We start from the raw sequence: 27702 nt of genomic DNA, 5'->3' as shown, positions 1-27702 counted from the left end.
TTGTAATCTAAAACTATCCACTTCAAAGTAACAGAGGTTTGCTAAAACAACCTTTGTCGCAAAGCATCTAGTTGTTAGTGGAGCCACAAGTATAGATTCACACTCTCAAAATATCTTCTGCCCTGAGACTTAATGCAGTGTTACTGAAAACCTGCAGGTCAATGCACCTCTCAGATTAAGTCTTTCAAGAAAGAGCAGAGTCAAAACTTAACTGGCCATCTGCATGTGTAGCCTACGACTGAAGGACTGTGGTGACTATGGGAACTGGGCAAAACTCTGCTCTTTTCACAAATTTGAAGGTAGATTTGGGGTAATTGCAGTGAAGTTGTAGGAGTTACTCTGAATTAAGATAAGTCTGGTTGAAGGATTAAATCTGGGCTGCTAGATCCTTAAACTTGCAAGTCTGAGAATGTCAAGATGAGACATATTCAAAAGACTTATGAAATAGCCAGGATAACTGAAAAATTAATATGGCTCAATTTACAGAGATCTGATGCATAAAATACAGTAAAATGATACTGCAGTTTTTAATATAATCATCTGCTGGAAACAAGCTTGCTAAATCTTGACTTCCTAACAAGCAAGTATGATATTTTTATCATGTTCAATTCAAGCAGTTTTATAACTGTTTTCGATGGGGTAAGGTTTTGTTCTCAATGTCATGACACTACCCACCTGAGGAAGGGAAGCTGGTATTCTAGGCATAGAAGACTTAGTTGTCAAAGGCAGCAATGATGCCATTTGTGGAAAAGGATCAGTGTCCACCCTTGGTTTCTCCTGGCATGTATGCCAGAACTTCAGCTTTGCACTGGCAGTTTCTATCGCTGTTGAATGTGTGACACAAAATCTGGGACCCCTAGAAAAAAAAGAATATATGAATAAATGAAATACTGAGATATTTGGATCACTGGTGTTTACTTTATCAAGATACAGTCCTACAAGTACATAGAATTAAAAAACAAAGATATGGTTAGACACTGAAAATCTATGGTTAGACATCCTCCAAATCTAAAAACAAGTTACACCTAAAAAATGTGCAAATACTGCACCATTACAAAGTTGTTTTTACATGAGTCTACATTAGGATGTGCCACATTCATGGTACAGGAAAGAATAAGAGAATTTTGGGTCACGGGACAGAGAGCACAACTCTTATGAGGCTCCACAGCAAAGTATAGTACTGCAGTTATTTGTTTCTGCCTGTAACTTGTTGGTACCTCTTGGGGGGGAGAGAAGACCTTCAAACATTGAGCTAATGTTTTCAAAGCAGGCTAGAATTTGTATCCTTGCTTAAGCTGTCAGTATGTAAAGGCATTTAGTATAGCAGACATTAAACAGTAGAGTCTCAAGGTCAAATTCCACATAGATGTATACACAGAGCATCCTCAGAAACTTGAGAAAGTCATTTTGGGGAGTAGGTTAGGGCAGAATTAACCTTCTCTGCCTTGGGAGATTTCCCTACCCTGCAGCCAAAAGTTTATTAGAATGGTATCCAGGGTAGCTATACAAAAAGTAGCTCAGATGCTCTGGCAGTAATATAACAAGGGCTCAGTAAAGCAGATCTACCTGTCTTCTGGGCAGGCTGCAGTTTAGTTTAATCTCAACTAAAACTGAGAGACCACATCTGCTATTATTTATGTGGCATTACTTCTCATGATTGCAATAGGAGAAATGAGATGAAATAAAAACAGTGGACTTAGAAAAGAAAATTTGTTAACAAGTAAAAGCTTAGTTCATGTTCTTTTTTCCATACCAGTAAAGAAGAAGAGGTTTCACTACTTCAGGCTGAATCTTTCTTAAATGCCTTGTATTCCACCGATCTCCATCTAGTAAATTAAGTCTGAGTAACACTTCAGAAGTGAGGAAATAGTCTCCACTGCTCAGTAGATAGAGTTTTTTCATTTTATCAAGTTGCCTTGAGTCAACAAAAATAGTCACATAAGCATGATGCTAAACAGAACTAAGTACAGCTCTTTCTACTGGTTAAACTGCTGTAATGCAATGTCTCTAATTGCAAGTGTCAGAAGCCAAAACAATGTTTCCACAAATTAGAGACAGGTTTTGTATAACAAAAAATGTATAGTGCCTTAGAATAGACAATCTGAATCTAGTAGTCTTTCACTGAAATATTTTGTCACATAGAATGCCCCACTTGTGATTTTAATTTCTTCTATTTTCTTTCTATTTATTGCTTCCCATTCTTCAAATTTCTTTCAACAAAGCTTCAACACTGAGGTGATTCTTACATGTTATTTTTATCAGCTTCAGAGCTGTCATCCCTGACTTACCTGTCAGGATACTCATTATTAATTTTCTTTATTCTATTCAAACACTGCCATTATTTGTCCTGAAATCTCAAAACTTCTACTGATCAGTGTTACGAGTATAAGAAGCAATAAGTGCTAAATAATGAGAAATACCTTTGCTGCCTTGTAGTGTCCTTAAGAACCTTTAGTCTTTCAATATCCATCCAGAGCCACCAATACCTCTCACCAAGTGTTCCTTTAACGAATTTCTTGAATCTTTCAAACTCATTTCTGTTGCCAGTGTCATAAGTTCCATGGTTAATACACCAAGCAGCCCTACTGTCTGCCCCATTGCTTTCAGAGCTTGATCTTAAGCTCACTTCTTCAGCATCTCGTTCCCTTATATCTCCCATGGACTCCAAGACAGCAAATGGAGAAGAACTTCGGGATAACAGTGGCTCTTCAGTACCACAGGCAAATTCGTTATTTGATAACTCATGTATAAACATGTTAGGCTGCTTAGGGAAATCCACATCACTCTCAGTCTCACCAGGTGGCTGTTGCGTGAGTTCTGAAATTGATGACACACAGGGAGATTGACACACACAGGGAGATGACAAAACATATTGTAACAAGGACTTTGAAAACATTTAAGAGACCTGCAGTCCAGTCTGCCACTCAGACCTGGCTTCTTTCTATTTGAGACGTCTCATAACTAGTGACCAGCCCAGTCTGTTTGTTTTTGTCAACACCACCTCACTCCATTTTGTGCCCTTGTTATTAATCTTGCCCTGCTATTCCAGACTCGTGAGACAAAAGACCTTTCAGCTTTGACTTGCTCAGGTATCTTTTCTGATTCTTAAAATCTTTAAACAAATCAAATACTTCTGGAGTATGTTAGTAGAGGTGACCTTGAATATATGTACTGTTTAGCCAGGTTACTGCTGCTGTCACTGTGTAGGTCAGATCTGTAAAACTGAGCAAAATAACCACAGATATTTTGAACATCGACAGAATCAGAGCAACCAAAAGATGTAATTCATCTGTGGCCTTTCAATATCGACATATCAATCCAACATTTAAACCACAGGATTAGTTTGATCTTCTTTCTTTTCCTAAAGCTAAGATTTAGGCCTTCATAGTCTATTCTGTCACTAAGGCAAAGAGTGGGTAGATTTGGTCATATAGTCAATGATGAGGATACTAAAACGCCTGAGTACATGTATCACATCAGACTGAGAAGGGCTTTAAAGTAATTTCAGTAAACAAACAAATAAATAAACATGTATGACAAATTACAAAATTATTTGGCTATGGAAATAAACAAATTAGCTTTTTCCTGCTTGAAGCCTGTGATATAGTTAGAAACTATGGCTGAGCCCCTGTTACTTACCTTGAAGGCTGGCTTTTTCACTCAATGAACCTTCTCTTTCAGGCACACCAGGCAAATGCTGAATATCTTGAATCTGAACAGAAGCTACAGGACGCGTAAATGAATCTGTAGTTTTCATGGATTCACTTCCTTTTGCCAATGTAAACCAATCCATTGTTTGAGAAACTGTAGCCTACAAAAAAATATGTAATAGAATAATTCAATTTTATTTACTGTAGTGTTTTTGAGAGCAGAGGGCTTATCATCTGCAATAAGTTTTGTTTGTATTCATATACATTTCTATTACAATAGTTCTCAGAGAAAGTAGCTGTATGACACATAGCACACTTGTGATATAGCAGTGCTTCTGGTTAAGGTGCATTACAGCACATCGACATTCTGTAGTACAAAGAGCTTTAAAAAGAAGGGATAGCCTCAGATCAGTTGTCTGCTTAGAATGGGATTTCAGTTACAGCAATTTATTCCAGTTCAATCAAGCTCATTTCTACACCCACTAAATATTTACTTTACCTGGCCAAGTGATACATAGAACCTCTTCATAGTCAATGAAGTGTCATCCTCCTCAGGGGAGGGAGGACTTGCATCTTCCTTCCTTATCCAAGGATAGTACTTGCTATCTATAATGAAATTAATGCCAGTCTGGCTCCATTCTACCTGTGATATCAATTTAGCTAGCCTGAAATCAGATGTTCAGACAAGAAAATAGTTAATTGTAGTTTTTAGTCAGAGATACAATTGATTTTTTTCCCTAGAATAGACAATAAAAAACACAATCACTGTGAAAATAAATTGCCACTGTGAACTTCATGTTCTACTTTATTACTTCACCCCGTGGCTGCTGTCACATATGTAAACACCAGCACTGCCATTCCGTAGTCCACCAGCTTTATAGTTGATAATCTGTTTTACAGTATAAATCTTTACCAGTAAAATTGATTTCTGCCAGGATGGTCTTGTGTGTATCAATGCAGTCCAAATCCTGCCAAGAAACACTCAAACAGATTGTTTTCTAAAACAGAACCATTTTCCCAGATTGCAGAAGCTCTGTGTTGGTAACAGACACTACATTTCCTGCTCCTGACACAAGTAATCTTCCAGCAGCAATGCCCATGGTGCTGATACTAATTAAGCTTTCAGATCATAGCAAGACAGCTATCATCTTCGGTCAGTTACTGTAAGAGTACTGAAAAGCATTCCATTACTCTTGACCATGAGAACATTGCTATGTCCAGAAAAAGGGCAATCTTTAGAACCACATGGCTAGAGAGGGTGCTTTGGGATCAAGAACTGTGGCAGAGCTTACTCGAGTTAGATAGCAGTATGAAGTCAACCAAGGTGCATGTGAAGGGAAGATAAGCTTATTGTTTGTCTTTACATCTTGAGGGCAAAAGAGTTCCATTCTAGAGTTGGCTTGCTTTGTGGTGGTTTCATGCTGATGTGCAGATATGCTCCACCACACCATACTCTCACTACCCTTCCTTAAAAGAACAGGAGGGAAAATACAAAGACTCAATGTGATGAGGACAGGGAGATCACTCACCAATTATCATCAATAGCAAAACAGATTCAGATTAATATAATTTATCAATAACAAACTAGAGCAGTGAAAACTATACACAACCTAAAACCACCTTCTTCCCCACCCACACTCTTCTACCTTCTCACCCTGAGTGAGAATCCTCTGCTCTGCACCTGGAGCACCTCCTGCCTTCCTTCTGCACTGTCCCAGGTGACTGCAAGGCTGCTCTCTCACATCTCACTCCTCTCTCCCAGCTGCTGTTGTACAGCAGGTATTTCCTTTCTTAAATCTGCCCTCAAGAAGCACAACCAGCACCACACATGGCTCAGCCTTGGCAGCAGCAAATCCCTTTTGGAGCAGCAGGAGCTGGCTCTGCTCACAGAGGCCGATCTTGCAATCAAAACCTCACCACATAAACCTCATGGGTATATTCATGTTTATCTTTAAACATACATTTTTATCACCTCGGTTTATCTTGATCCTAATTCAGGAAAGCAATTTAAAGCACTGGTATCTACAGAAACTGGGAACATGTATGTCAAGAGGGTGGAGAGATCTGGAGGGCAAGATGTTATGAGGAGTGCCCAGAGCAGAGGAGCTGAGGGGAGGCCTGATGGCGGCTGCAGCTCCTCACGGGGAAGACAGTGAAGACCATTCCTACTCCCACTGTAGTAACATAGTAGGTAATCTGTGTTCATGGGAAGTTACAGAATGACCAGTAGAAGAAGTCACTGTTCTTAATTTCTTCAGGGTAATAAAACGTGAAAATTAAACAGAAAGAAAAGGTGGAACAAAAGCGTATTAAGACGTTTCTTCAAGATTAGTTGAACAGAAAAGACAAATGTACAAGTTTTAAACTGAGAGACAGCACAAAAGGCTGCAATACCTGTACTCAAAGTAGCAGTCGCTCTCTAGAAATGCTGGAAGCCTTTCCTTCTTAATCCACTGTACTGCTTGTTCTCGATCAAGGCACTATTAAAAAAGAAATACCAAAAATTTACATTAGTCATGGCTTATTTGTTTTGCTTTCTGTGTGGATGATTCTCTCCAGTCTTCTCTCCAATCCTCCTAAGGCATTAAGGAAAACTAATATCCAATGAACACCACCTTTGCTATCGAGCATAACCTTAGTGCTAGAATATCCGAGTTTCTTCAGTTTGTTGCTAACAGGTAATTCTGTCTAAATCTATATCTCCTATAAGAGTACGACTTTTTAAACAAATCACGGCTTCTTCAAAAATTATATAGGTATGAATTGTGCTTTTATTACACAATTCCGGTGCAAATTAGATGCTCATAAATGGTCTGTAAGTAGGAAACTGCTTATTTCTCTGACTTTAACACCATCTATAAGCAGTGACTATTACATTTTCCCTCAATAATTTGAGGAATAAGGAAGCCCTAGCTTAAATTATAATCCCAAAATGGGAGAACTCTGGATATTAAAAACAAGATCAAACATTCTTAATGCCTAGCAGTTATCATCTTTCACATTTCTATGTTTTATGTTGGAGCATTGCATAACTCAGCTGGACAAAGCAACAGTTCTAATGTGTATCTAAGTGCAAATAGATTCGGGCCCATAATAGATCTTAGCTCAGGTGGTCCAAGTCTCAACACGTGGCAGAAGCAGACAGCTAGGTGCCACCAAAGAGTGATGTGGAGGTGTTAATCAAGGAGTTACACAGAACCAGCAAATTGAAAAACTTGCCTAAGGGTCTTACACATAGAGTATGTCCACTGGGAGTGGGCCACAGCGAACCATTTCTCTTAGAATTTATACTATTCACACTCCTTTTTTAAATAAATTCTTTTCTTTTTTCCTTTCTCTCCTCTCATCTTCTTTCCTCTTCTTTCCACAAAGTGTACTTTATGCACTCTTAGCAGGTGACCTGTTTTATTTTTCTGAGGTGCATTTTTCATGAAGTTAGTGGTTAGGAAAAGTGCAGTAACTCCTCTTGTCCAAAAAAACAGGTGAATTTTGGACAAGGATGGAAGTACCCATTTTTTTGCTACTTGCTAGATCAAATAATCAGTTCATGTAGATTACACTTTAAATTTTCTTTCCATGAGCTAATATTTCATCTGGGACTAGGTTTATTTCTCCTTCATATATATCTGTAGGGGATTAAAAATATAAATTACTCAGAAAGTGGGTGGTTTCATTTAGAGAGAAGAAAATATTTCAAAATATGGAAAGCTTATGTTGGCAGTGGCTCACACAATCTAACTTGTGGAGATGGAGACTAATTACTCCCAACCACACAGAGTATACCTCCTTTTGGTAACTAACAAGCCTTTTGGAAATACAGAAGATTGTCTCTTTATTTTGGCCAATCAATCTGTGTTTAATATTTATGTATTAACTGAGTCACAGCCCAGGTTTTTATCTGAATGATTCATAACATGTTCATGTCTGTACATGGCTGGTACACAAAATTATATATACTATCAGAAGGAAAGAATCTCTATTCTTTTCCCTTCGCCAAAGACAGATGTGGCATTTAATCTAATAGGGTTGTTACCTTGGTTAGCTTCCTTACCCAGTCAGCCTTAGGCCATGTTTGGGACCCAATCCAGTAAAGCTTTTAGCACGTGTTAAAGTTTAAGCATGTGTTTAACTTCATTTGATTAAAGTTAAACACATACTTAAGTGCTTTGCTGAACTGGGGTTTCTCTGAAGTATGGTATGTGGGATGCCAGCCAGTTTCTTTCCATAGTGATGCCTGGGTCTACCCAACTTGCAGGTTTTTTTCTTCATGTGTTTCAGGCTCAGTTGATTTCAATCACTGATAAGATGTTTAGCTCCATATCAGTAACTTCCTAGCATGAGGGCACACATACAGAAAGATCTTTTACTTATATGTAAATTTGTGACAGTGTGAAATGGAGGTGGAGAGAAAAACAGCACTGATGTATTTATTAGTTTAGGTGTGTTTGAATTCAGTATGCCAGAAAGGTCTACATAATTTTTCCAGTCACAGATCATTTCTGTCACTTTTGTGACAGTGATGGCTGCTCAAGCTGACTTTTCATAGAAAGCAACTGTAAATCTCTTCACAGTGTGAAGCAACTGAAGACACAAGCAGATAGAGTGAAGGAAACAGCAAAGCTCTATGCCTGAAAGAGCAAATCCTATTTGATCTGAAGTGAACCACTTGGTGTTGATATTGAGATACTTCTTCTGGTTCAGTCATAGGGTGGTACAGTGAACGAAGCTGACTTCTCCCATCTTATGTAGTTGCAATACTGATTTTTGGCAGCTTAGGTCAGGCTCTGCCTTGAGATGCCAGAGCTGAATAGGATGACGGACTTAAGTTGCCTGTTATACATTTTTAGGCTGGGATAGTTCATTTTCTTCATATTATCTCATATGATACTATTTTCAATCTGTGACCAAAATGATGTTGAGAGCTATTGTTAGACAGGGCTTAATCTGTGCCAAAGCCTTTTCATACCCTGCCAGCAAGGAAGCTGGAGGTGCACAAGAAGCTGGGAGGAGACATAGCCAAGACAGCTGACCCATCAAACCAAAAGAGTGTTTCTTTTCATATGACGTCACGTTCAGCAATAAAGCTGGAGAAAAGAAGAGGGGTGAGGGAGAATGTTCAGAGTGGTGGTGTTTGTCTCGTCAAGCAGCTGCAATGTGCATCGAGCCCAGCTGTCTTGCAAATGGCTGAATATCAACCCACTGTTACAAAGCAGTGAGTGAATTCCTCATTGCCCTTTCTTTGCACATGCATATTTTGCTTTACCTATTGATATGCCTTCAGCTCAACCCATGAGTTTTCTCTCTTCTACATTTCCAGTTCTCCATTCTGCTGGGGAAAAGTGAGCAAATGATAACATGGGGCTTAGCTGCCTACCTATGTTAACCAACAGGAAAGTGACAGACAAGAAGAAACATCATAAAAAAGGTGAAAAAAGTGCAAAAGCATATTATTCCTCAAAATGCCATAGAATCATAGAATCACAAGATTGGAAAGGACCTACAAGATCTTGTCCAACTGTCCTTCCATTACCATTGCTACTACAAGCCACTAACCATATCTCGTAGCTCCTCATCCAGACACCTCTTGAACACTGCCAGGGACAGCAACTCCACCACCTCCCTGGGCAGCCATTCCAGTGCCTGACCACTCTCTGAGAGAAAAAGTTTTTCCTTATGTCTAATCTAAACCTTTTTTGGTACAGCTTGCAGCCATTTCCTCAGGTCCTGTTTGTTGCCTGGGAGAAGAGACCAAGTTCCTCCTCATCACAACCTCCCTTCAGGAAGTTGTGCTTCCCATCTTTGGAAAATTCCATGGGAAAAGGAAGATATCCTTAAATAATAGAGGAACCCTGTTGCTCCAATCCATGAGAGATTTAAGTAATAGAGAAGACAATGTGATGGCTTTCAATTCATCAAAAATGGATGACCAAAGTTGCAACGGTGTGAGGTTATCCCAGAGAACAGTATTAGCCATTCTTTTACAAGCACAAAAGTTTTTCTCAGTCAGTTCCTGAGTCCAAATAAGAAATCAAGAATAGTTCTTCTGCTTTTGTGCTCCCAAGAAACGTATTCATGAAAATAATGGTTTAACATGGTAGAGATGTCTGTGAGCCTTTTCCTGTCATAGCATTTGTCCAGTTTATATTGCAGATAATTGCAGTCTCACTTAACTATCGTTTTGTTAAACATCATTGCCTTTTGACCTCTCTCGACACTGTTTTCTTTTCTGAAAATCATCAAGCTTACACTGAGCAAAGCAGCAGAGTCTGCTTTAACTCCCTGATTTTCTCTCAGCTTTCCAGCAATGACATAATTTAGAGCAGCCGCCTCTAAAAATGTAGCAAGACCTTACACTGGCCTTGAATAAAATGAACTGAAGTCACATCAGTCACACCAATGCAAAGTAAGCAAGAAAGGAACAAACCAAGTATCCCAGAGAAATATTATTTTTTTTTCTCCTCCAAAGCAATTGCTTAAAGGTAAACTCACACAACTAATTATACCGCCTTGCATTCTCTGAGGTGCATATGGTTCTTAAGATTTTGATTTTAACATGCCTAATCTGGTGCTGAAGATAGTCCTGAAAGCAAGCAGGTAATTGACAGTTGTTTGAAACAGTCTTGAACATATTTGTTCTAAAATCCAACGTTTCTTGTTTCTAAAGGTTATTTTTTCTGGCCATTTCGATTGATGCTAACCATCAAAATCTTTGGGGAATTGATGGAGGAGAGACTTATATGTTGCCAGACCACAGATGAGCTCATAGCCACACAAGGAAATTAATTAATAAGGAAGGACTGAGATGCATTAGTTTCAGTCAATTTGCACATTCCAGGGATCACTAGTAAAGTAACAGTTATCATAATATTTTTTCTTTTAATATTAAAAAGTATTCAGACCACACAACTGAATCCTGCCCTATAGAATCTTCAAAATTCGGTGCTACAGGATGCATATGCGTAATTCCATTCACTTGTCTGGGAGACACATGTGCATTGCAGGGCACAGTTTGGCCCATCATTCTGTTTTCCTAACATAAATTAACATTTTTCCCAAGCTACCAAGCCAAACACAACAATAACTACTGCCAGTATCTCTACAGTAAGATCTAAATATAAATCCAGTGGCTATAAGATGCTTACCATAGTGTTGTAATTTGGATCAATATTGAGTGCCGAAGAATCAGTGATCTTTTTGGAATGCTGCCCATCATTCTTTGCTTTTCTTATAACATCATAAATGGGATTTGGAGGTTTCTGATCATGTAGAATTTTTTTCAGCTGGTGTTCCAGGCGTTGTGGGATGTCATTAACTACTTCAAAAACCCCGAAGTCTGAGTTAAACTTAACTGGCTGGGCAAAAGTCTACAAAAGAAGTTTGGAAAGTTTATAACACTGCAATGGGGGAAATAACTCATTTTTAGAAGTTACTTTTTATAGAACAGAATCATCCTACAGAATTCAAGATGGTATTACAAGGCTTCTTTCTCTTGATTTTGACTCATTCTAGATAATAGACCATTTATTTCATTTTCATATGCAGATTATAGATCCACTACACAAATTCCTAGAATTCCTAGTTTACAGTGACTTCAGTAACTGTTCTGGAGGAGATTACTTACCTCCAAGTTTACATCTCCACTGTCATTCTCACATTCATAACCTCAAACAGTCAAGGCTTGAAAGGAATAATGAATCTGATTTCTAAAATGTGAGATCATTTGAGGAGGATGAATCTGCAGACTTTCATGTGTAGAAAAGGCTTTTCCCCATGTTATAACTTGGAGGTCAAACATCTACCAAAATCGATGGCCTGTAGCTGGTGGTCATACACAACTGCATTGGTTGATTTTACAGAAACCTTGAGGAGTACCCATGACATTTATGAATCTAAGGATCTATACAACCAGAGCATATGAGCATCTCCCAGCACTAAGATGGAGGACAAGAAGGTATGTCATGGTCAAGAACTGAAGAAAACAAGAGTGTGAAATCCTGGCCAGATCCAGATACAGTGCCAAAACCCTTTGGGGCACCATTCCAAACAGGCTCCCACCTGGTGTTTGTACAGTTGTCATTTCCCTGCACTTATTAAGATTACTATATTACTTCAAGTACTGTATTTCTCATTTCCTTGGACTTTATATATCACAGTATGCATACAGAAGCATATATATCTACACACAGAGACATAATTCACTTACATATCACATATATTGAATATGTACTACATATAATATATATTATAAACCAATTTCATTCTTCCTTTACACCTATGTAAGTCCAAAGTTACCATGTCATTGTCAGCTATTTTGGTGCTCCTGTTTTAAGTCCCCTTGCTGATCAATGTCATATAGAGGAATGTCCAAAATAAAACCATACGGCTGCAACATGTGGTTACAACATTCCCTGCTTATCCCATAACATCTCACTTCCAAGGCTCAGCCTGGCAAAGTGTGTAGCATGTGAGAGCTTTAAGAATATGATTAGGGCCTATGACATCAGAGAGTCACTAGCCAGAGCCATGCACTGAATTGCATTAGTCTGTTTAGTTACCTACCTAGTTGAAATCAAGGCTTGATTTTGTTCTCTGACACCTCATGCCTCTTTTGGCATTAATTTTCTCCAGGGTACTCTGCAAGTTTTAGTGCCTTTCTCCAGAAGTACTGAACAGCATTTAGAAGAGGCTTTTATGTGTTGTTTTATGTGTTCTCTGTACCCCATTCAGATCTCCTCATTTGCTGTGCACATTTCACCTAGTTGCAAAGCTAATTTGGACAGCTATCAACTTCTAAGTGGTTCTACCTTAATAACTTCCAACTATATATATATGTGTGTATATATATAGTTGCTGTTGTTGTTTTTTGCATGTGTTTTTAAGGAGGAAACAGAAGAAAATACACTAGGAGGCAAGGTGCTTCAGTCTCTCAGGATCTGAAATGCACTTTCTTGCAGAAGAAAAAAAGGAAACAAAATCCAAATTCCATAACCTAGAACTACACAACTAGATAGGAACAGATTGTTTTAGTTACATGATATTCCAATTAAAAATGAAGCAAAGATGCCGTAGTTTATCATTCATCTACTTGTATTATATCCCTTGTAATTTTCTCTAGATCTAGGTTTGTCAGTACACATTCTTATTAAATGAACAGAAAACATATGGCAACTTTAATGTAGCAAGACAGATGCCAGTGACAAGTTTTAAGATGTAGAGGGTATTGCTGTTTTGGGTGTCCAACTAGAAAGCATTTATAAGACACATAGTAATGGAACAAAAGAACATTCATGAGTGATAGGTTAACAGGATTAAGACTTCATATATTACATACTTGACTGAAACTGGTGGTTCTGGTCCAAACATTGAGGTTTGGACCAAGGTATGAATTACCTGTCCCCAGGGGCGATTATTCTCCTTTACCTGACACTAGTAAGACTGTATCTGAAATACTGTATCCAGATTTGGTTCCCCAGTAGAAGAAGAATGTTCATAAGTTTCAGTAAGCCCAGCAGAAGACTGACAAGCTGGAGCACCAGCCCTGTGAGGAGAGAGGGAGGGACCATGGCTTGTGTAGTTGAAAAGAGAGCACAGTGGGAACCTAACAGCATTCTGACCGTATTTACAAGGAGATTATTGACAGAGACAGGATTTTCACAGAGGTTCATGGTGAGAGGACAAGAGTTGATATTTATACACTGAAACGGGAGGTTTCAACTGGATGTAAGAAAAAAAAAAAAAAAATAACAGGATAATAGGAGTGGGAACAGACTGTCCAAAGAGACTATGGAATCTATTGCTGGAGGTTCCAAAATCCGAATGAGGAAAGTTGTGTGCAACCTGGTCTGAGCACTAAGGTGATGAACCTGCTTTGAGCAGGAGGCAAGACTACGGAACTCCATGAGGCCCCTTCCAGCATGGAGAGATCTACGATTCTGTGCAACACCCAAATTCCTCCAGATACGGAGAACTATTCATCGAAGCATCATATGAAAGCATTTTAGAACTTTTTAAGCCTTTCTGGGGAAGCGTATTTGACCAGCTCACTTGAGAAAACTAGGATGATAAACAGAAAGTTTATATTGGCGTAATGAAAGAAGAGGTAAATTGTGACCTTCTTAATTCATCCCCACAACAAAAACAATAATGTTATAATGAAATCAAATAGGAACACCAACCAAACAAAACAAAACAAAACTAAGCTGATGTTTTGTAGGAAACATTTTCCCAGTTACAGAACCGGACAGAGAGAATCAGTCAGTGCTCTCAGTATGTGAAAAGCTTTAGGACAAAGCACACACTCTAACCATTCCCACACATTACAAGCCACACACACACACACACAGAGAAAAAATAGCAAACCTAAAACCTTTCCCACAGAAGCCAAGTGCCATAAAATGCAGTGTTTCACAGGACAATAATGGGAAAAGTTTATGGCATCACCAGTACTCCAGGTCACTGCAATAACAAGAAATCTCTTCTGTGAAGAAGACTACGTTGTGTTAAGGATTGGATAATAGCCTACACTATGAAATAAATGTTTGTGCCAATCTAATACGCTAAAAAATGCCTCTCTTACCCCAGATTTGGCAACTTAGAGACAAGAAAAATACAATAACCAAAGACTAGAAGTATCAATGCATTCTTCCCTGCAGTCTTTTTTCAATTTGGGCCAGTTTTTGATCCTTTGAAGATAAAGAGGAAAAGCTCCCAAGCCAAATTATACTGCAAGATGTTTTAAGAAAAAAAAAAAATTAGTTTTGGCAGGAGCCTTGAAACTTGGGATTCATACATTATCAATTTGGAACAATAAATAGGATCAACAAGGATTTGAGAATACCGACAAGTAAGTCTACAGACTTTACTAACTATAATCCATGGGCAATTTTCCCTTTGGCCCCAGTATAACTGAGATTACTCAGTGCATTTATTTCAGCTTCAAATAAAAACCTTCAAGCAAACAACAAAAACTGTTTTCACATCGTGGTACTGCAATACTTAAAAAATCTTAACTATTGTCTGCACATTTTTGACAGAGATTTCCTAGCTGTCATGTGTACATTGAATATGGTTTCAGTTGAAGAATAAATAGAATATATGGTTCTGATACCTAAAGTTATACGCTTAAATGAAGGGAAGGGAAATTTCCCTCAGTCATCCCAAAACAAAACCAAAACAGCATCCATCACTGTGTTGCCAGGATATCAGACATATAAATCTTGCTGTTCTCTGCCTTAACACTTTTCAGATATACTTCAGATACAGCTAACAAATGGCATAAGTATGCTCACCACATCCCACCCTAATTAATGTAGTTTGATCCCAAGAGAAACGGGATGACCACAGCTTGGCTTCCTCTTAGGTTAAGGCCCTGAAAGGGTGGGAATGAACCAAAATCTCATCCAGGAGTTTTGCCAAAACATCTTTAAGACGGGTATATATGGATCATAAATAAAAGTCAGTGAGAATCCAGACCAGAAAAGAATCTGAGCAGCTTTAGGAAGTGCCTGGGAAATTCAGACTGCGTATGGTCATATGGTCAGTGCCACATCTCCCACTGACTTTAGTGAGTGCAGGATTTCCTTTCTGTTGATGAGTAAGAAACAAGTTACAACCACACACCATCATCTAAGAGAGAAGGAAGGCAAATTATGAGTAAAGCCACCGTCAGTAGGAAAAGAAGTTAGGATAGATTATTTTGCTTCCTTGCATGTCAAAAATGTTTTAGTCCTGGATAAGACTCAACATAACATGCATGTGAGGCGTAACTGATTTAAAAGCTTTTTTAAGGGTGGTTTTAATGGTACCAGCAGCCTCCCTCCACAGACACGGAAAACACAAGAGGAAATTGATGAGCATGCAAAGTAGCCTCACAGAATGATCCACGCCTGTCTTCAAAACAGAGAAGGGCTTGAAATGTCTGGATTTCCTTCTTCCCTTTCTGTCACCTGCTACTCATAGGTCCAGCCTGATGTCATTCTTCACAGCATCAGCTTTTCCAGGCTTACTCTGTTTTTCTTTTCAGAAAGAGAAACAGGCTCAAACTTTATTCCTTTATTCCTTTAATTGTTTTCCCTTCATTAAGCAGGCAGCTCCTGTTGGGTGTGGGAGAAGCAAGTTGATACTAATGAGGCCTCCAACATGGAGTTGGATGGACACTTCTGACTTACGGCTTTTTATTCCTGGATAAGCATATTCTCTGATGTTTTAAATGAATCAAAGGTTTGACTTCAAGGGACTGCTGATAGATCCAAATGGAAATGTAGGTATACCAATGCTTCTCATAAATTTCCTTTCTGATTATTTACTACAAAAGTACTGGCTGCAAGAGCCCTCATGGGATTTTTATTTTATCTTTCTGAAGTATTTTCCTTACAAACTGTTTCTTTACAGCGTGCAGATCTTTGGGGTACACCAGTACTCACGTCAAATTGTACCAAATACTATTATAACTTCATTATTTCTTAAAGGTTATTATAATGTTCCATACGCCAGAGTTGCTTTATAAATCAATATAGAGACAGTCTCTTAAAATAAGCGTATACTACCACTGATCTCTTGTATCAGGTCACACAACATTTTCAGTTTAACCTGTTGCCTGACAACTAACACACCTGGGTAATACTGTTTCTAGGCAACAGAGGATAAGCACAACAAGAATAAAGCAATGGAATTTTCAATGTGGTGTTTTAGTCAAAGTGTTTGAGAAGCGGAGGGAAATTCAGAGTACAGAATATTCAAACCGCAGAACCCAAGGTATTAATGGAACTTAATCCTGTGGAGGGTAAATCCTCAAGAAAAGATCAAAGAGAAAATAAAACCAATTATGAGAACATTACAAATAAACACAGCTAATACGTCCTCTGTTTTCATGAACATATGTCAATAAATAAATAGAGACCATGTGTCATCTCAGAAACCTACCAAGATTACCAGAATAAAGCAGTGTTTACTCAGGACTGTCTGTGAACCCTTTGCTGTGGGCTTCAGAGCAGTCGGAAGGGCTGGGACGAACTGCTGCATTTCAGAGCTGCTGAGCTGAGCCAGGACTCTGGGTTGAGGAGCCCTGTGAGGCCAAAGAGAATGCTGGCTACTAAAAGATGTCCTGAAACCTGTACATATCCAAGGAGATCCAGAGACTAAGAGGGCTGAACTTCTTTCCCACTTGGGATTTTCTGTGATTTGAGGAAAAGCTGAAGCATAGTTTCCAAATGAGCACGGAAGATGGTGTTCCTGTGCTAAGAAAAAGAGTTTAAGGGAGTTTAAAGGCTATGTAGTTAGGCTTGGATTTATGCAATTACCCTATAGTAGATGGATAAAGGAAAAAAAAAAAAAAAGAAAGAGAGAAAAAAATGAACCCCCTCACCACACATTTTCTTCTAGTTGTGTCTTTATCTCTTTTTAAAATTTAGCTTCAAGAGCCTTGCAATGAGGTGGAGAGGTATAAAGGCTGAGACTCTTGGAAAGAGTCCAGCGGAGGGCCACAAAGATGGTGAAGGGCCTGGAGCATCTTCCCTGTGAAGAAAGGCTAAGTGAACTCGGTCTGTTTAGCCTTGAGAAGGCTGATAGGGGACCTGATCCAGGTCTATAAATACCTGAGGTGTGGGGGGCAAAGTGAGGAGGCCAGACTCTTTTCAGCAGCATGTAGAGACAGGACAAGGGGAAACAGACAGAAACTGGAACATAGGAAGTTCTGCATGAATGTGCACAAGAACTTCTTTACGGTGAGGTTGACGGAGCACTGGAACAGGATGCCCAGGGAGGTTGTGGAGTCTTCTTCTCTGGAGATATTGTGAGACTTTCACAGTCATGAAGAAACATAGAGTTGGTTCATGAGGTAAAATATTCATTAATCACTGAGTACATTGCCAGAAGAACTTGAGAGGACAAACACTGGTTTTATTGGTGTGTTACATCCAATCCACTGCAATAAAAGTGGATTCTTCATGTTTTTCATGTATTTACATGTCTTTCTCATTTCATATCCATAATAGTTCGGTGCACTGTTAAATACAGATATTTGCAAGAGAAAATCCATCCCCAGAATTCCAGATACTGTGTGATTTACCCTGACACTGATAGTAAAGTTGAATAGTAAGAACTGCTACTATTGGACTACAGACATATTGTGAAAGCCTTTTAGCTTCCCAGTAACAAAATGTTCTAAACTTACTGTTAGTAAGACGTTTCTTGCAAGCAATTTCTGTAAGGTGCTTACCGGGAGAGTCAGAAATTCATTAAAGTAGTCCACAAGCATAGCATCTGTGGCTAAGTAGTCTTCCTGCAGAGACACAAAACCAGAAAACAAGGCTTATAATAATCTGTGCTAACACATTTTGAACACACTGTTGCCTCAGACAGTGTTTCTTTTTCCATGAGATATGACATGTAAACTTTTGTAAAATGTCATTTCTCACTTTTGAAAATATAATCATTGCATCACTGTTAGATTCTAGCCATTGCACACCACTGGGGTCCTCAGCAATTTAAAAGACACGTGGAAGGAAATGCCTTGCCAAGAAATTCACAGATAAAGCCTTCATAAACCCAGAAGCTTCTGAATGCTGGACATCTGCATGTTTACTTTTGAAAATATGTGTATAAGCTAATGGTCTAAAAATGCCTCACACTGTACCTTTCTCTCTCCCACTGGGGAGTGAGGGGAGTAGAGACGCTCAGCAGAGCCTGCTTCCACTCCACACTGCTGCTCAGAGATGCTTTAGGGAATAAGAGGGAGTTTGCTGATCTATAATTTGGCTCACCAAGCAAGCAGTATCTGCCATAATTGCAATCTGACAGAACTGGGAAGCTTCCTACTGACTTCATCAGAATCGAGGCTGCATCTGCGGGTTTTTGTTTCCTTTCTTGAATTTAAATGGTAGAAGATGACACCGGAAGCAAGGCTTTTTGCCTTACAGAAAACACTTGATTTGGATCACAGGTCCATGCTCTAGTGCAGTTGTAGTACCATGGGCCTAGATACGGTAGGGTACCGATTATACTGGAGAAATTACCAACTATCTAAACCAAAGCAATATGAGGTCAACAGAAAATTTTCCCACAAGTGCCACTAGGCAGTCAGTCAGATCCAGAAATCTCAATTCAGCAATGAACAAGCAAAGAAAATCATTAGAAACATGCTGCAGTCTGCCTCACGTTGGTTTGGGAATGCACAACTAGATGTCAGACTGATAAAGATGAGCCTGAAGATTGCTAGATATGATGATACACTTTGTAAATAGCTCACTGTTTTAAAGGGCTTATTCAAAACAAAATGTTTATTAACAGTACAAGCTGCTAAAGAATATGCAGGTTAACACGTGTTTTTAATTTGCCAGGAATATTATCCTCTGTGGTCCCATATAACAGCAAGAGATATAAACACACTGAATCACTAATCAATAAAAAGTTTATGATCTTACTAATGAAAGCTTTGCTACTTAATTGCCTCTATCTACAAACACGATATACTTTCCTCAGGTGTGTATATATATATATATTTGGTGATCAGCCTTATTTTCATCTAAAAGCATAATTGCACTTTTATTTTGAATACTATAGGTTATAAGGTTGTATATACTGTGCTATAACTTTGACTTTTGATGTCAGGAAGTGTTTTGTTTAATTTCTACCCATTCCATCTTTCCTGCTGCACAGCCAAAGTTATTACTAGAAAAAGCTGCTTAATAATTGCAACTGGAGGGCAAGGTGTGTTAAATAATGTTCCACAACTGCAATTTTGATTGACAGCTTTGCCTTCGTGCAGTTGGTGTACAAACGTGGCCTGGGCCTGCTCTCCCTCAGTCTTTTAACATTGAAAGGAATTTTAAAACCATGGCAACATAAGTTTACTTGGAGTCTAACATGGATGGTCACATGAAGTATCTTTCAGAACCAAGTTTTAAAGTGATGTAAATACGCAGTTAAGAAATGCTTTTATATTTACATATGCATCCTCACTTATGTATTTATATATGCTAAATATCTATTACATACATAGAGATTTTCTCTGCCTGGATTCATATTGATTCCAATCTTACTAGTATCTGGAGTCTCCCAAAATGAATAGCAATCAACTGGTACTTTGAAATATACTTATGCAGTTACTGAGGCATCCTCAGTGAAGAAGAGATAAATGTTAAGATACACGTTTTCACTTCTCATGAACTGTAAGTTAAGTGTGTCTACCTTTCAAATGGGAAGACAAACACAAGAGAGATCCTACAGTGAGCTGTGAGAAAAGGATAGGAAAGGTAAAAGAAGGAGAGAATTGGTTGAACCTGTGATGTAGAAACTCCCATTGATTTTTTCTTTGTTTCATCCTATTTCACTTCCCATTTTCATCTTTATTCTTCACACTTTCCTGTTTCTCCCTTTTGTTGTTGTTGTTGTTTTCCTAATTATTTTCAAACTAAGTATTCTGTGATTTTTTTCTTGTCTGGGAAAATTGTAACTGTCACTCCGTACTTAGGAGATGAAAGAAGTGAGAAATCAGAAAGAAAGCAGCTTCCGAAAACTTTTCTTCTTTTCTTTTGCTCTACAGTTGCATGACAAAATGAATGACCAAGTCTTATAAAACGTACTTACAAACACTTCTTCTGTTATACACGGAGGCTCTGAAAAACAAAAATGAGATATCGCTTATTGTACAAGCAATACTATCAAGCTTGTTTAAGTAATTATTGAGCAGAAGCAAAGGCTGAGGCATGACTTTCTTTCTGGACATTCTGAGGTAAAATAATGTAACCCAAGAAAAGAAAATAAATATTAAGAAGATACAGTAACGTTGACTGATTCACAAAACCATCAAGTATTGCTAGAATCACTAAAATACAATGAAAGTATCATTTTATGCAATTATTTCTCATATTTATGTTATTTTCTCTTCAAAATTGATTAGTAGAATCCTGTTGATTTTAATGAAAATACAGGCTTGCATGAGGCTCTGGGTGTCTTGAACAGCAAATAGTGGGAGTCAAAAGATAAAATTAAAGAAAGAATTTGGTTTGTTCTTAGACAGAAAAGTCTCAAAAATCTTTTGTGATGTCTCTTAAGGGATCACAGCTGTCTCTTCAGACTGGTGAGTTTTGCTAGTCAAGCTTAATTTTAACAGTGAAAACCTTTCTCCTTTATATCAGTGCCTCTGCACCTGAGGCAGTCACATGAGGGCCGGACTCCCTGTGGGACCCTGATCCAGCCCATTACCCTGCTCAGAAAGCATTACATACCAGTTGTAATCTTCTTCGACTGCATGCTGGAGCTATGCACCAAAGGGCCGTCACACATCCCTGCAGGATGGCAACCTCATTTACAAAGGTGAAATCCTTCCCTGCAGACCAGAAATGGAAGCTGCAGAACTCCAGGGCCTGGCTGCAGATTCCTGGTCTCTGCTGCGTCTCTCTCAGCAGGCCTGGGTTGCTATGGCACTGCAAACAACACGCGATGAGTTCAGCTGGTGCATGAACTGCTACTGCTGATGTGGAGCTCCCAGAAGCAGGTTCACGTAATGGGTATGTTGACCATACAGCCACAAAAGAGGTGTCTGCGATGTAGGAATTTGAGGCTATTAGAAGAAAGAGATTAAACGCTTTTCTCAAGCAGCGTATGCAGTTCTTAGTTCAAAATGGTATTCAGCCCTTTAGTGTGTTAGCAGAACCCTTCAGCCAGGTGTGATTTACCTCTAAAGAAAATCTCAGACTGTGCAACTAATGAGGAAATGCGTGAAACAAGTCTGTATCCTTAGGCAGACTGTGAGGCTTGATCACAGGTAACGAAGTCGCATCTATGGCAGAGAGCTTCCACTTCAGCCACATAAGAAAATAGAGAGAAGCTTGGTATTCCTCATGCTGAGCTGAAACCTGGGCTGTTCCTGACACGCATGTCATTGTGATGTGCTGGATACCTCAGCTGCAGCCCTGGAAACAGCCTTCCCCACTGCTTCCACAGCCCCAGCTTAGCAGAAACACAAACGTTGCTCAGTTAAGAGGACACTGAGAAGCAGAAAAGAGCCTACTTCTCTATTAGTGGGCTCAAGAAAGATTCAGTAAAAGAGAAAAATTGTATTTCTAGTTTGCTTAAGTAAAACTGTGCATTAGGAAGCAATTCAAGCTCCTACGTGAAGATTTTAGTGGATTTTAAGTGTTCTGTAGCTGAGGTCTGAAGACTGATCCTGGAACTGCTTGAACTCTTATGGCACCTACAGGTTCATTTGGCATAGAAGTTCCCTCAGAGTTTCTACTGTCCAGAACAGTACTGATTCCAGTAGCTTGATGTAAACGCCATTGGGATCAGTATGGCATGTATGTAAGTTGCATAAAGGTCTCCTCTGAGAAGCTTAATCTATCACCTGTGTTCAAGAAGTCTCCAAAATGGACCACAACTTTTCTACTCGCAGCAAACTCTATCACTTGTGCCTGCTGTCACATATGTAGAAATTTCCATATGGACATACTCTGCAAGCGTGGGGAAAAAGAAAAGGAATACTTTAGTCACTACAAGAGGTGACAAGCAGTAAGTTGGTGCTCAGTGAAATACATCTAGATGCATGATTTCTTAGTGCCACACATCAGGGCATATTTTGTTGTGATTATGCAATAATTCAAACCAGTACAACTGACATACATAACAAGACAGCACAAAAAGCAAAGAGAAGTCTTTCAACAGGTAGCAGACTTGCAGTGCAAATGAAATGGCACGGTCTTATAACGAAACTACTTGGTATGATTTAAAACATTAATGTTCAGTGGACATTTCCTTTTCCCCTTGCCTGTTTTTCTTTCTGATGGATGCTTAGATACAAGGCTTTAGTTCTTAATGTTCTCCTAAACTTCTAAACTTGCGTGCGTATTTATAAGAACAAACAACAATAGATGCATGAAGAATGCATATATTTTTTTTAAAATACAAAGTGGAAACCACAAGTCAGCTTAGATAGAAATGAAGTTTGGAAACAATTCAGTAAAAAACAAAAGTCCTTTTTCTCTCTTGTCATCTGGTATGTTTCAGTATAAAACCCTCAGGTCTTTGTTCTCTTCGTAGGATACTGCAGAGATTGATTTTTGGATGACGCTCATCAGGAAACACAGACTGTACTCTCTCACGGAGAACCTGTCAGCAGCCATTATCGCATTCACTTACTTACCAACACACATTTAAATCAATCTGTGTGTGTCTGGAGAAAGAGAACCTTCCATTCCTCATTTTCTGTTGCTAGTTAATCAGTTAGAAGCTCATCAGGTGGTGAAATTTGGATTTAAAGATTCATCTCATCTTCCACATTTTTCTTTCTCTACTCTTCTTCTCTTATTTTTACTACTTGAAACAAATGCCTGCTTCAGTGTTCTGATGCTAACGTGTGTTTGATTCCTAGCAATGAGCACAGTGAAGTCATGAACATCTCCACAATTAATGGCATACAAAACTAACAGTACTATTAAGAGAAATGCAGATAGGCACCCAGATAGATCTCCAGTGGCAGCTATAAACAAGTTCTCATTGACTTCAATGGAAACTTCCCAACTCGGATGCACCTGGACACTTCAACATGTATTATCGTTAACATTTAATCACCTTTACAAAAACCCAGTCTTACTTAAATTTATTATTTTCTTCTTTGGATGACTGCCACATACGTTTTAGGTTTTGTATCTGTGAAAGCAGTGACCTCATGTTCAGAAAACAGGTGCTAGGAAACCTGTTTAAATATTGACCGCAGGACTGCCAAAATGGGAGTTAAATCCTGAGGAGAAAGCACGAATTCGTTGTCAGAAAGCTGTTCTTTAAATGCCTTGACTGATTCTATTAAGAAAATGGCAGAAGCCAGCTGTTGTGGTGGCATGGCTTTTGTGCATTGACTCTGGTAACACTAGTTCATACTGCAGTTTAATGCAATTCTGACGGAAGAAGTGCAGGCACAGGAAGAAATGCTAACTAGGAAGATGAATAGGCAGAATTCTGAAGAGGGGAAAAAAAAAGTCAAACAATCCTAAAGATAAGCTTTTTCTTTCTCACCTAGACTATGGTAGGAAGGGCTAAATAAGTAAAAGAAGGCATGCCTTTTGACTATCAAAATTACAAAGCCTTTACTGCTGAACAAGGCTGACAAATGCAATGTGGATCCAAAGAGATCCACCTGTACAAAGGTCTCTATAAGGATGGATCCTGGAGAATAATCCCTGATTTGTCCATGTCACCAGTGATCCACAGATTCCTGTTACGGTGTTATTCTGCCAGGGTAAGGTGTCTTATCAAGTTTAAGGCCTCGCTTTCAAGTTTGATTTCCCTTTCTTAATATGGGTCTTAGAATAAGATAGAGAAGATGGAGGCATACCTGGAAATTAATTTGAAGTTTAGTAGAACTGCCTGGCAACTTGTGATGCGATTGTACCCCGGCTATCTTGTACACAACAACCACCTACCTTGTATCTACAATCATCTGATCGCTTCAGAAATCTGCATTCACATCTTCAGAGAACTGCTAGAACTTCAGCAGAATAATGCAATAACTTCTCTGATTTTTTGATAGAGAAATAATACATGATTGAAAAAACCTATTCAGCAAGACTCGTGAAATTTGAAGATGAGTCGTTCTGTGAGGGCAATATGAAAACCAGGAAAGAACTACTAGGCCCATTCCTAATAGACCACATAGATGATACAAATTGTATGCTGAATAAATATAAAGCAGAGTTTATTGCTGGCAGTCCTACTATAGTTAACATACCTTTGTTTTCAAAGGAAGAATAATAAGATAGAAATAATAATAAGATAGAAATATTAAAAAACAAAACAAAACACTATTGCAGTTATTTCCCTCAGTGGTTTTACCATAAGGGGATGTACCACAGATGAAAGATAGCATTGTTCCTGTCTACTCTCTATTTTTCATATGGACAAACTGGAGTCATGGTTTGTACTGGGCTTTCGCAGTGCTAGTTAAAGCTTCATCGTTTTACTACCACTTCTCACTTTCAGTCATACAAGTAAATGTCTTGACATTTTTTCCCTGGTGTTCTTTGTAGTTTGGTTTAAGTTGGATCAGTTCCTTGATCCTGACTCAGCAGGTGGCCTAGTCACCTACAGGTTTTATACAGAAGACATAAGAAACAACTTCATTAGATAGTGACAACACATGCCAATAATGCCAAACATACCCTTTGGTGAAATCATTGCCTGGCAACAGGTAGCATATACCCAGCAAGATACAGGAAATGCATTCTGTTGAGTCTTGCTTTTGCAAGCAAACAGACATCAAAAGCAGCCCCTAAAGCCAGGATCCCCAGCTGACAGCTGAATTCTCCACAAGGGATGTTATCACTGATGCATCCAGCCCATGGGCTCATAACAACACCTCCCACTGATGACTTGTACAATTCAGAAAGGTTTGGATATCTTGTATATTTCAGTAAGGAAGTAGAATGAGAGACTGATCTAGCTAGGAAAAATTCAGGAGGAAGGACAAAAGATTTCATATACATCAGCTTCCTGAACAGACCAGTGCCAACAAAATAGATGTTAAGTATAGTACAATAATTTTTAACCTGTATGAGCTCCTTAGTATTTCAGTGTTTCAGAAAAGTGTAGGGTCATAGCCTTTATAGGTAGATAGTTAAATTATTCCTTCTTTTCCTAGAATTCGGAGCACACAACATACTTTATTCCCAAATTCTCACTCCAGACCTTATCTGATAGACTTAAACTAATATTGCCTTTCCAATAGCATTTGAAGTGTCTTGCATAGCAATACTTGCTCCATTCCAATTTTGTTCTTTACTAAGTTCACTGAAGCCATCAGCATGTCAATTAAACATGAACAAAATGCATACAAAAAGATTTCCTCCTCTGTCATTTTAGAATAAGATAACTGGAGGATACACTTGTAAATTGCTCATTTTGTAAAACTATACTAGATTGTATTACAAAAAAACATTGTCTATATATGAAAAGTAGTTTGCAGAAAGCCCAGAACGCACTATTGGTTTTCACATACCTCAACCGTGACACTTAATAGGGCGATACCAGGCTGCCATAAAGACTGCTGGATGACTGAAGTCCATATGGATGAGAGAGGAACTGGGGTTGTTCAGGCCAACCTTGCCCACTTGCTGTAGGCCCTGGCTGTGCACACAGCACAGCTTCATTCTTCAAAGGTGGCCCTGAAGAAGCAATCCCATCTGAATTTCTTCCCAGGATGCCACTCTTCTCTTGACAGTTAAAAGATTTTGGTATGCATCTCTTGATGGCAGAAATTACGGCCACCACTGCCTCAAGCTATTCAAAGCATTTTGTATCCCCAGCATTGAGTCAGCATGTAAGGGTTAAGGCAAGGAATTGGAAAAAATGTTCTTCTGTAACAAAAGTCTTTGGTGCCCCCTTGCGATAAAACATCATCATCACCAGAATGCATGCATTTGAAATACAGGTCTTCTTTCAGTGACAAAAGCAACTTGACCCTCAAGATGAATTCACATTTCAATTAGTTACTTGTGTAAATCTTTTTCTAGAGTTAGTTTGTTATCTTGCTATCCGTTCCTAGTTCCATGACATGCTCTATGACAACTACAGCTGTTTAAGCTGAAGAAGAAATCCAGAACCGGAAATAATGGATGCACTAGGCAAGCATTCCTGTTCAGAGCACAAAACAATATCCATACCTTGCCCTTCAGAAAATAAATCATGCTTGTTGCTTGCCCATTTTGGATTCAAAGACTAGAAATATTGTTTGACAGTATCTTCAACAGAAAGGCTAGAGAATAACTGCATCCCAATGGCGCATTCTGTACTCAACAAAATACATAGATGATACATATGTGTAGCATCTATCAGCCCATGCACCAGGTAAGTGTACTGGATTCAAACCAGAGGAAAATACTTATTTTGGACCTCAGTGACTGATCTACTGGTTACTTAACCACCAAGCACTGCCACAACAAAGCATTTCTGAGAGATATGTTCTTCAGGCCCTAAATAATTTTTTGCACACACTTGAAGGCTTAGGGAACTTTTGCGTGAAACATGAACATGAGATTGGAGTATTATTATTGGAAAATAAAACAAACTGTTTTCATTTAATGTAAGAAATAAAGAAGCAGACAGATCTTGCTGAAGCATCTGACAAGTAATAGCATAACCTGCCAGATGTTTTGCATCAAAAAATCCTGTAAAACTCAGTATAAAGAATTAACACCTAGATAATATGAACACAGAAAACACTAAGTCACTACAAGACTGAAAGTAGAGAAAGAAAAATCTTAACAGTAGGAAATATTAGGTTACAACAGGTTAAGCATCACTGGGAGTCAAGTGAATGGGGCTGAAGCCTTTTCAGTGGTGTGCAGCAACAAGGGGCAACAGGTAAAAACTGGAACACAAAGTTCCATACAAATATGGAGAAGGAACTTATTATTTATTGCTAGGGTGACAGAGCACCAGAGCAGGCTTCCCAGAGAGGATGTGGACTCTCCTTCTGTGGAGATATTCAAGATCCACCTAGATGCTTTCCTTTGCTGCAGGGAAACCTGTTGTAGCAGGGGGTTGGGTTGGCTGATATTCAGAGGCCCCCTCAAAGCATTACAATTAGCTTAATATTCAGTAGAATGTATTGAAGAAACTGATGTTTTCAAAAATCAAGAGAAAAGAATGTAGAAGTACTGTACCTATACTATATGATATTTGTGTTTCTTCATATGCCTATGGAAATAGAAAAGGAATTACTTCTTGCATTAAAATTACCCTGAACTGCCTAAAGTGTACCAACAAATAACCAACACATGGAAAGGGAAAAATAATCTGACAGGTGTTGGCGAGTTCCTTAATTTAATAAATTAAGATAGAGTTACAGTGATAAAACTTAGTAACATTCTTCATTATATGAAGAACTCAGAAGATTTATAACAGTTTTACCCAAGTTCCATGTCTCCAAGGAATGAACGATCAGAGACTTAAGTCATCTCAATTTCCCTCTCACAGACTACTTGAAATTTATGGTTGCTGCTCTGAAATAGAGATTTATGAAGTATAACTGCTGAAGCAAGGGCAGTCAGCAGCAAACAGTCAT

At 38.7% G+C, this 27702-nt stretch overlaps 1 protein-coding gene across 1 annotated transcript in view; it reads right to left on the bottom strand.

Moving 5' to 3' along the window:
* Positions 1-21072, bottom strand: part of RGS22 (regulator of G protein signaling 22) — a 55546-nt gene extending 34474 nt beyond the window's left edge. Inside the window, exons 1-10 of the mRNA XM_072327240.1 lie at positions 20876-21072; positions 20235-20263; positions 17866-17928; positions 10793-11014; positions 6045-6130; positions 4150-4315; positions 3640-3811; positions 2421-2817; positions 1754-1915; positions 676-856 (exon numbers count right to left, since the gene is read on the bottom strand). Coding sequence (XP_072183341.1) covers positions 676-856; positions 1754-1915; positions 2421-2817; positions 3640-3811; positions 4150-4315; positions 6045-6130; positions 10793-11014; positions 17866-17928; positions 20235-20263; positions 20876-20933 — 1536 coding nt within the window. The 5' untranslated portion in view covers positions 20934-21072. The remainder of the gene's footprint in view (positions 1-675; positions 857-1753; positions 1916-2420; positions 2818-3639; positions 3812-4149; positions 4316-6044; positions 6131-10792; positions 11015-17865; positions 17929-20234; positions 20264-20875) is intronic.
* Between the last annotated feature and the right edge of the window lie 6630 nt (positions 21073-27702).

This window comes from Excalfactoria chinensis, chromosome 2 (assembly GCF_039878825.1).
Source record: "Excalfactoria chinensis isolate bCotChi1 chromosome 2, bCotChi1.hap2, whole genome shotgun sequence".
Taxonomy (NCBI): domain Eukaryota; kingdom Metazoa; phylum Chordata; class Aves; order Galliformes; family Phasianidae; genus Excalfactoria; species Excalfactoria chinensis.
The sequence above is the reverse complement of the archived record's forward strand: the minus strand, read 5'-3'. Positions and strand labels throughout refer to the sequence as shown.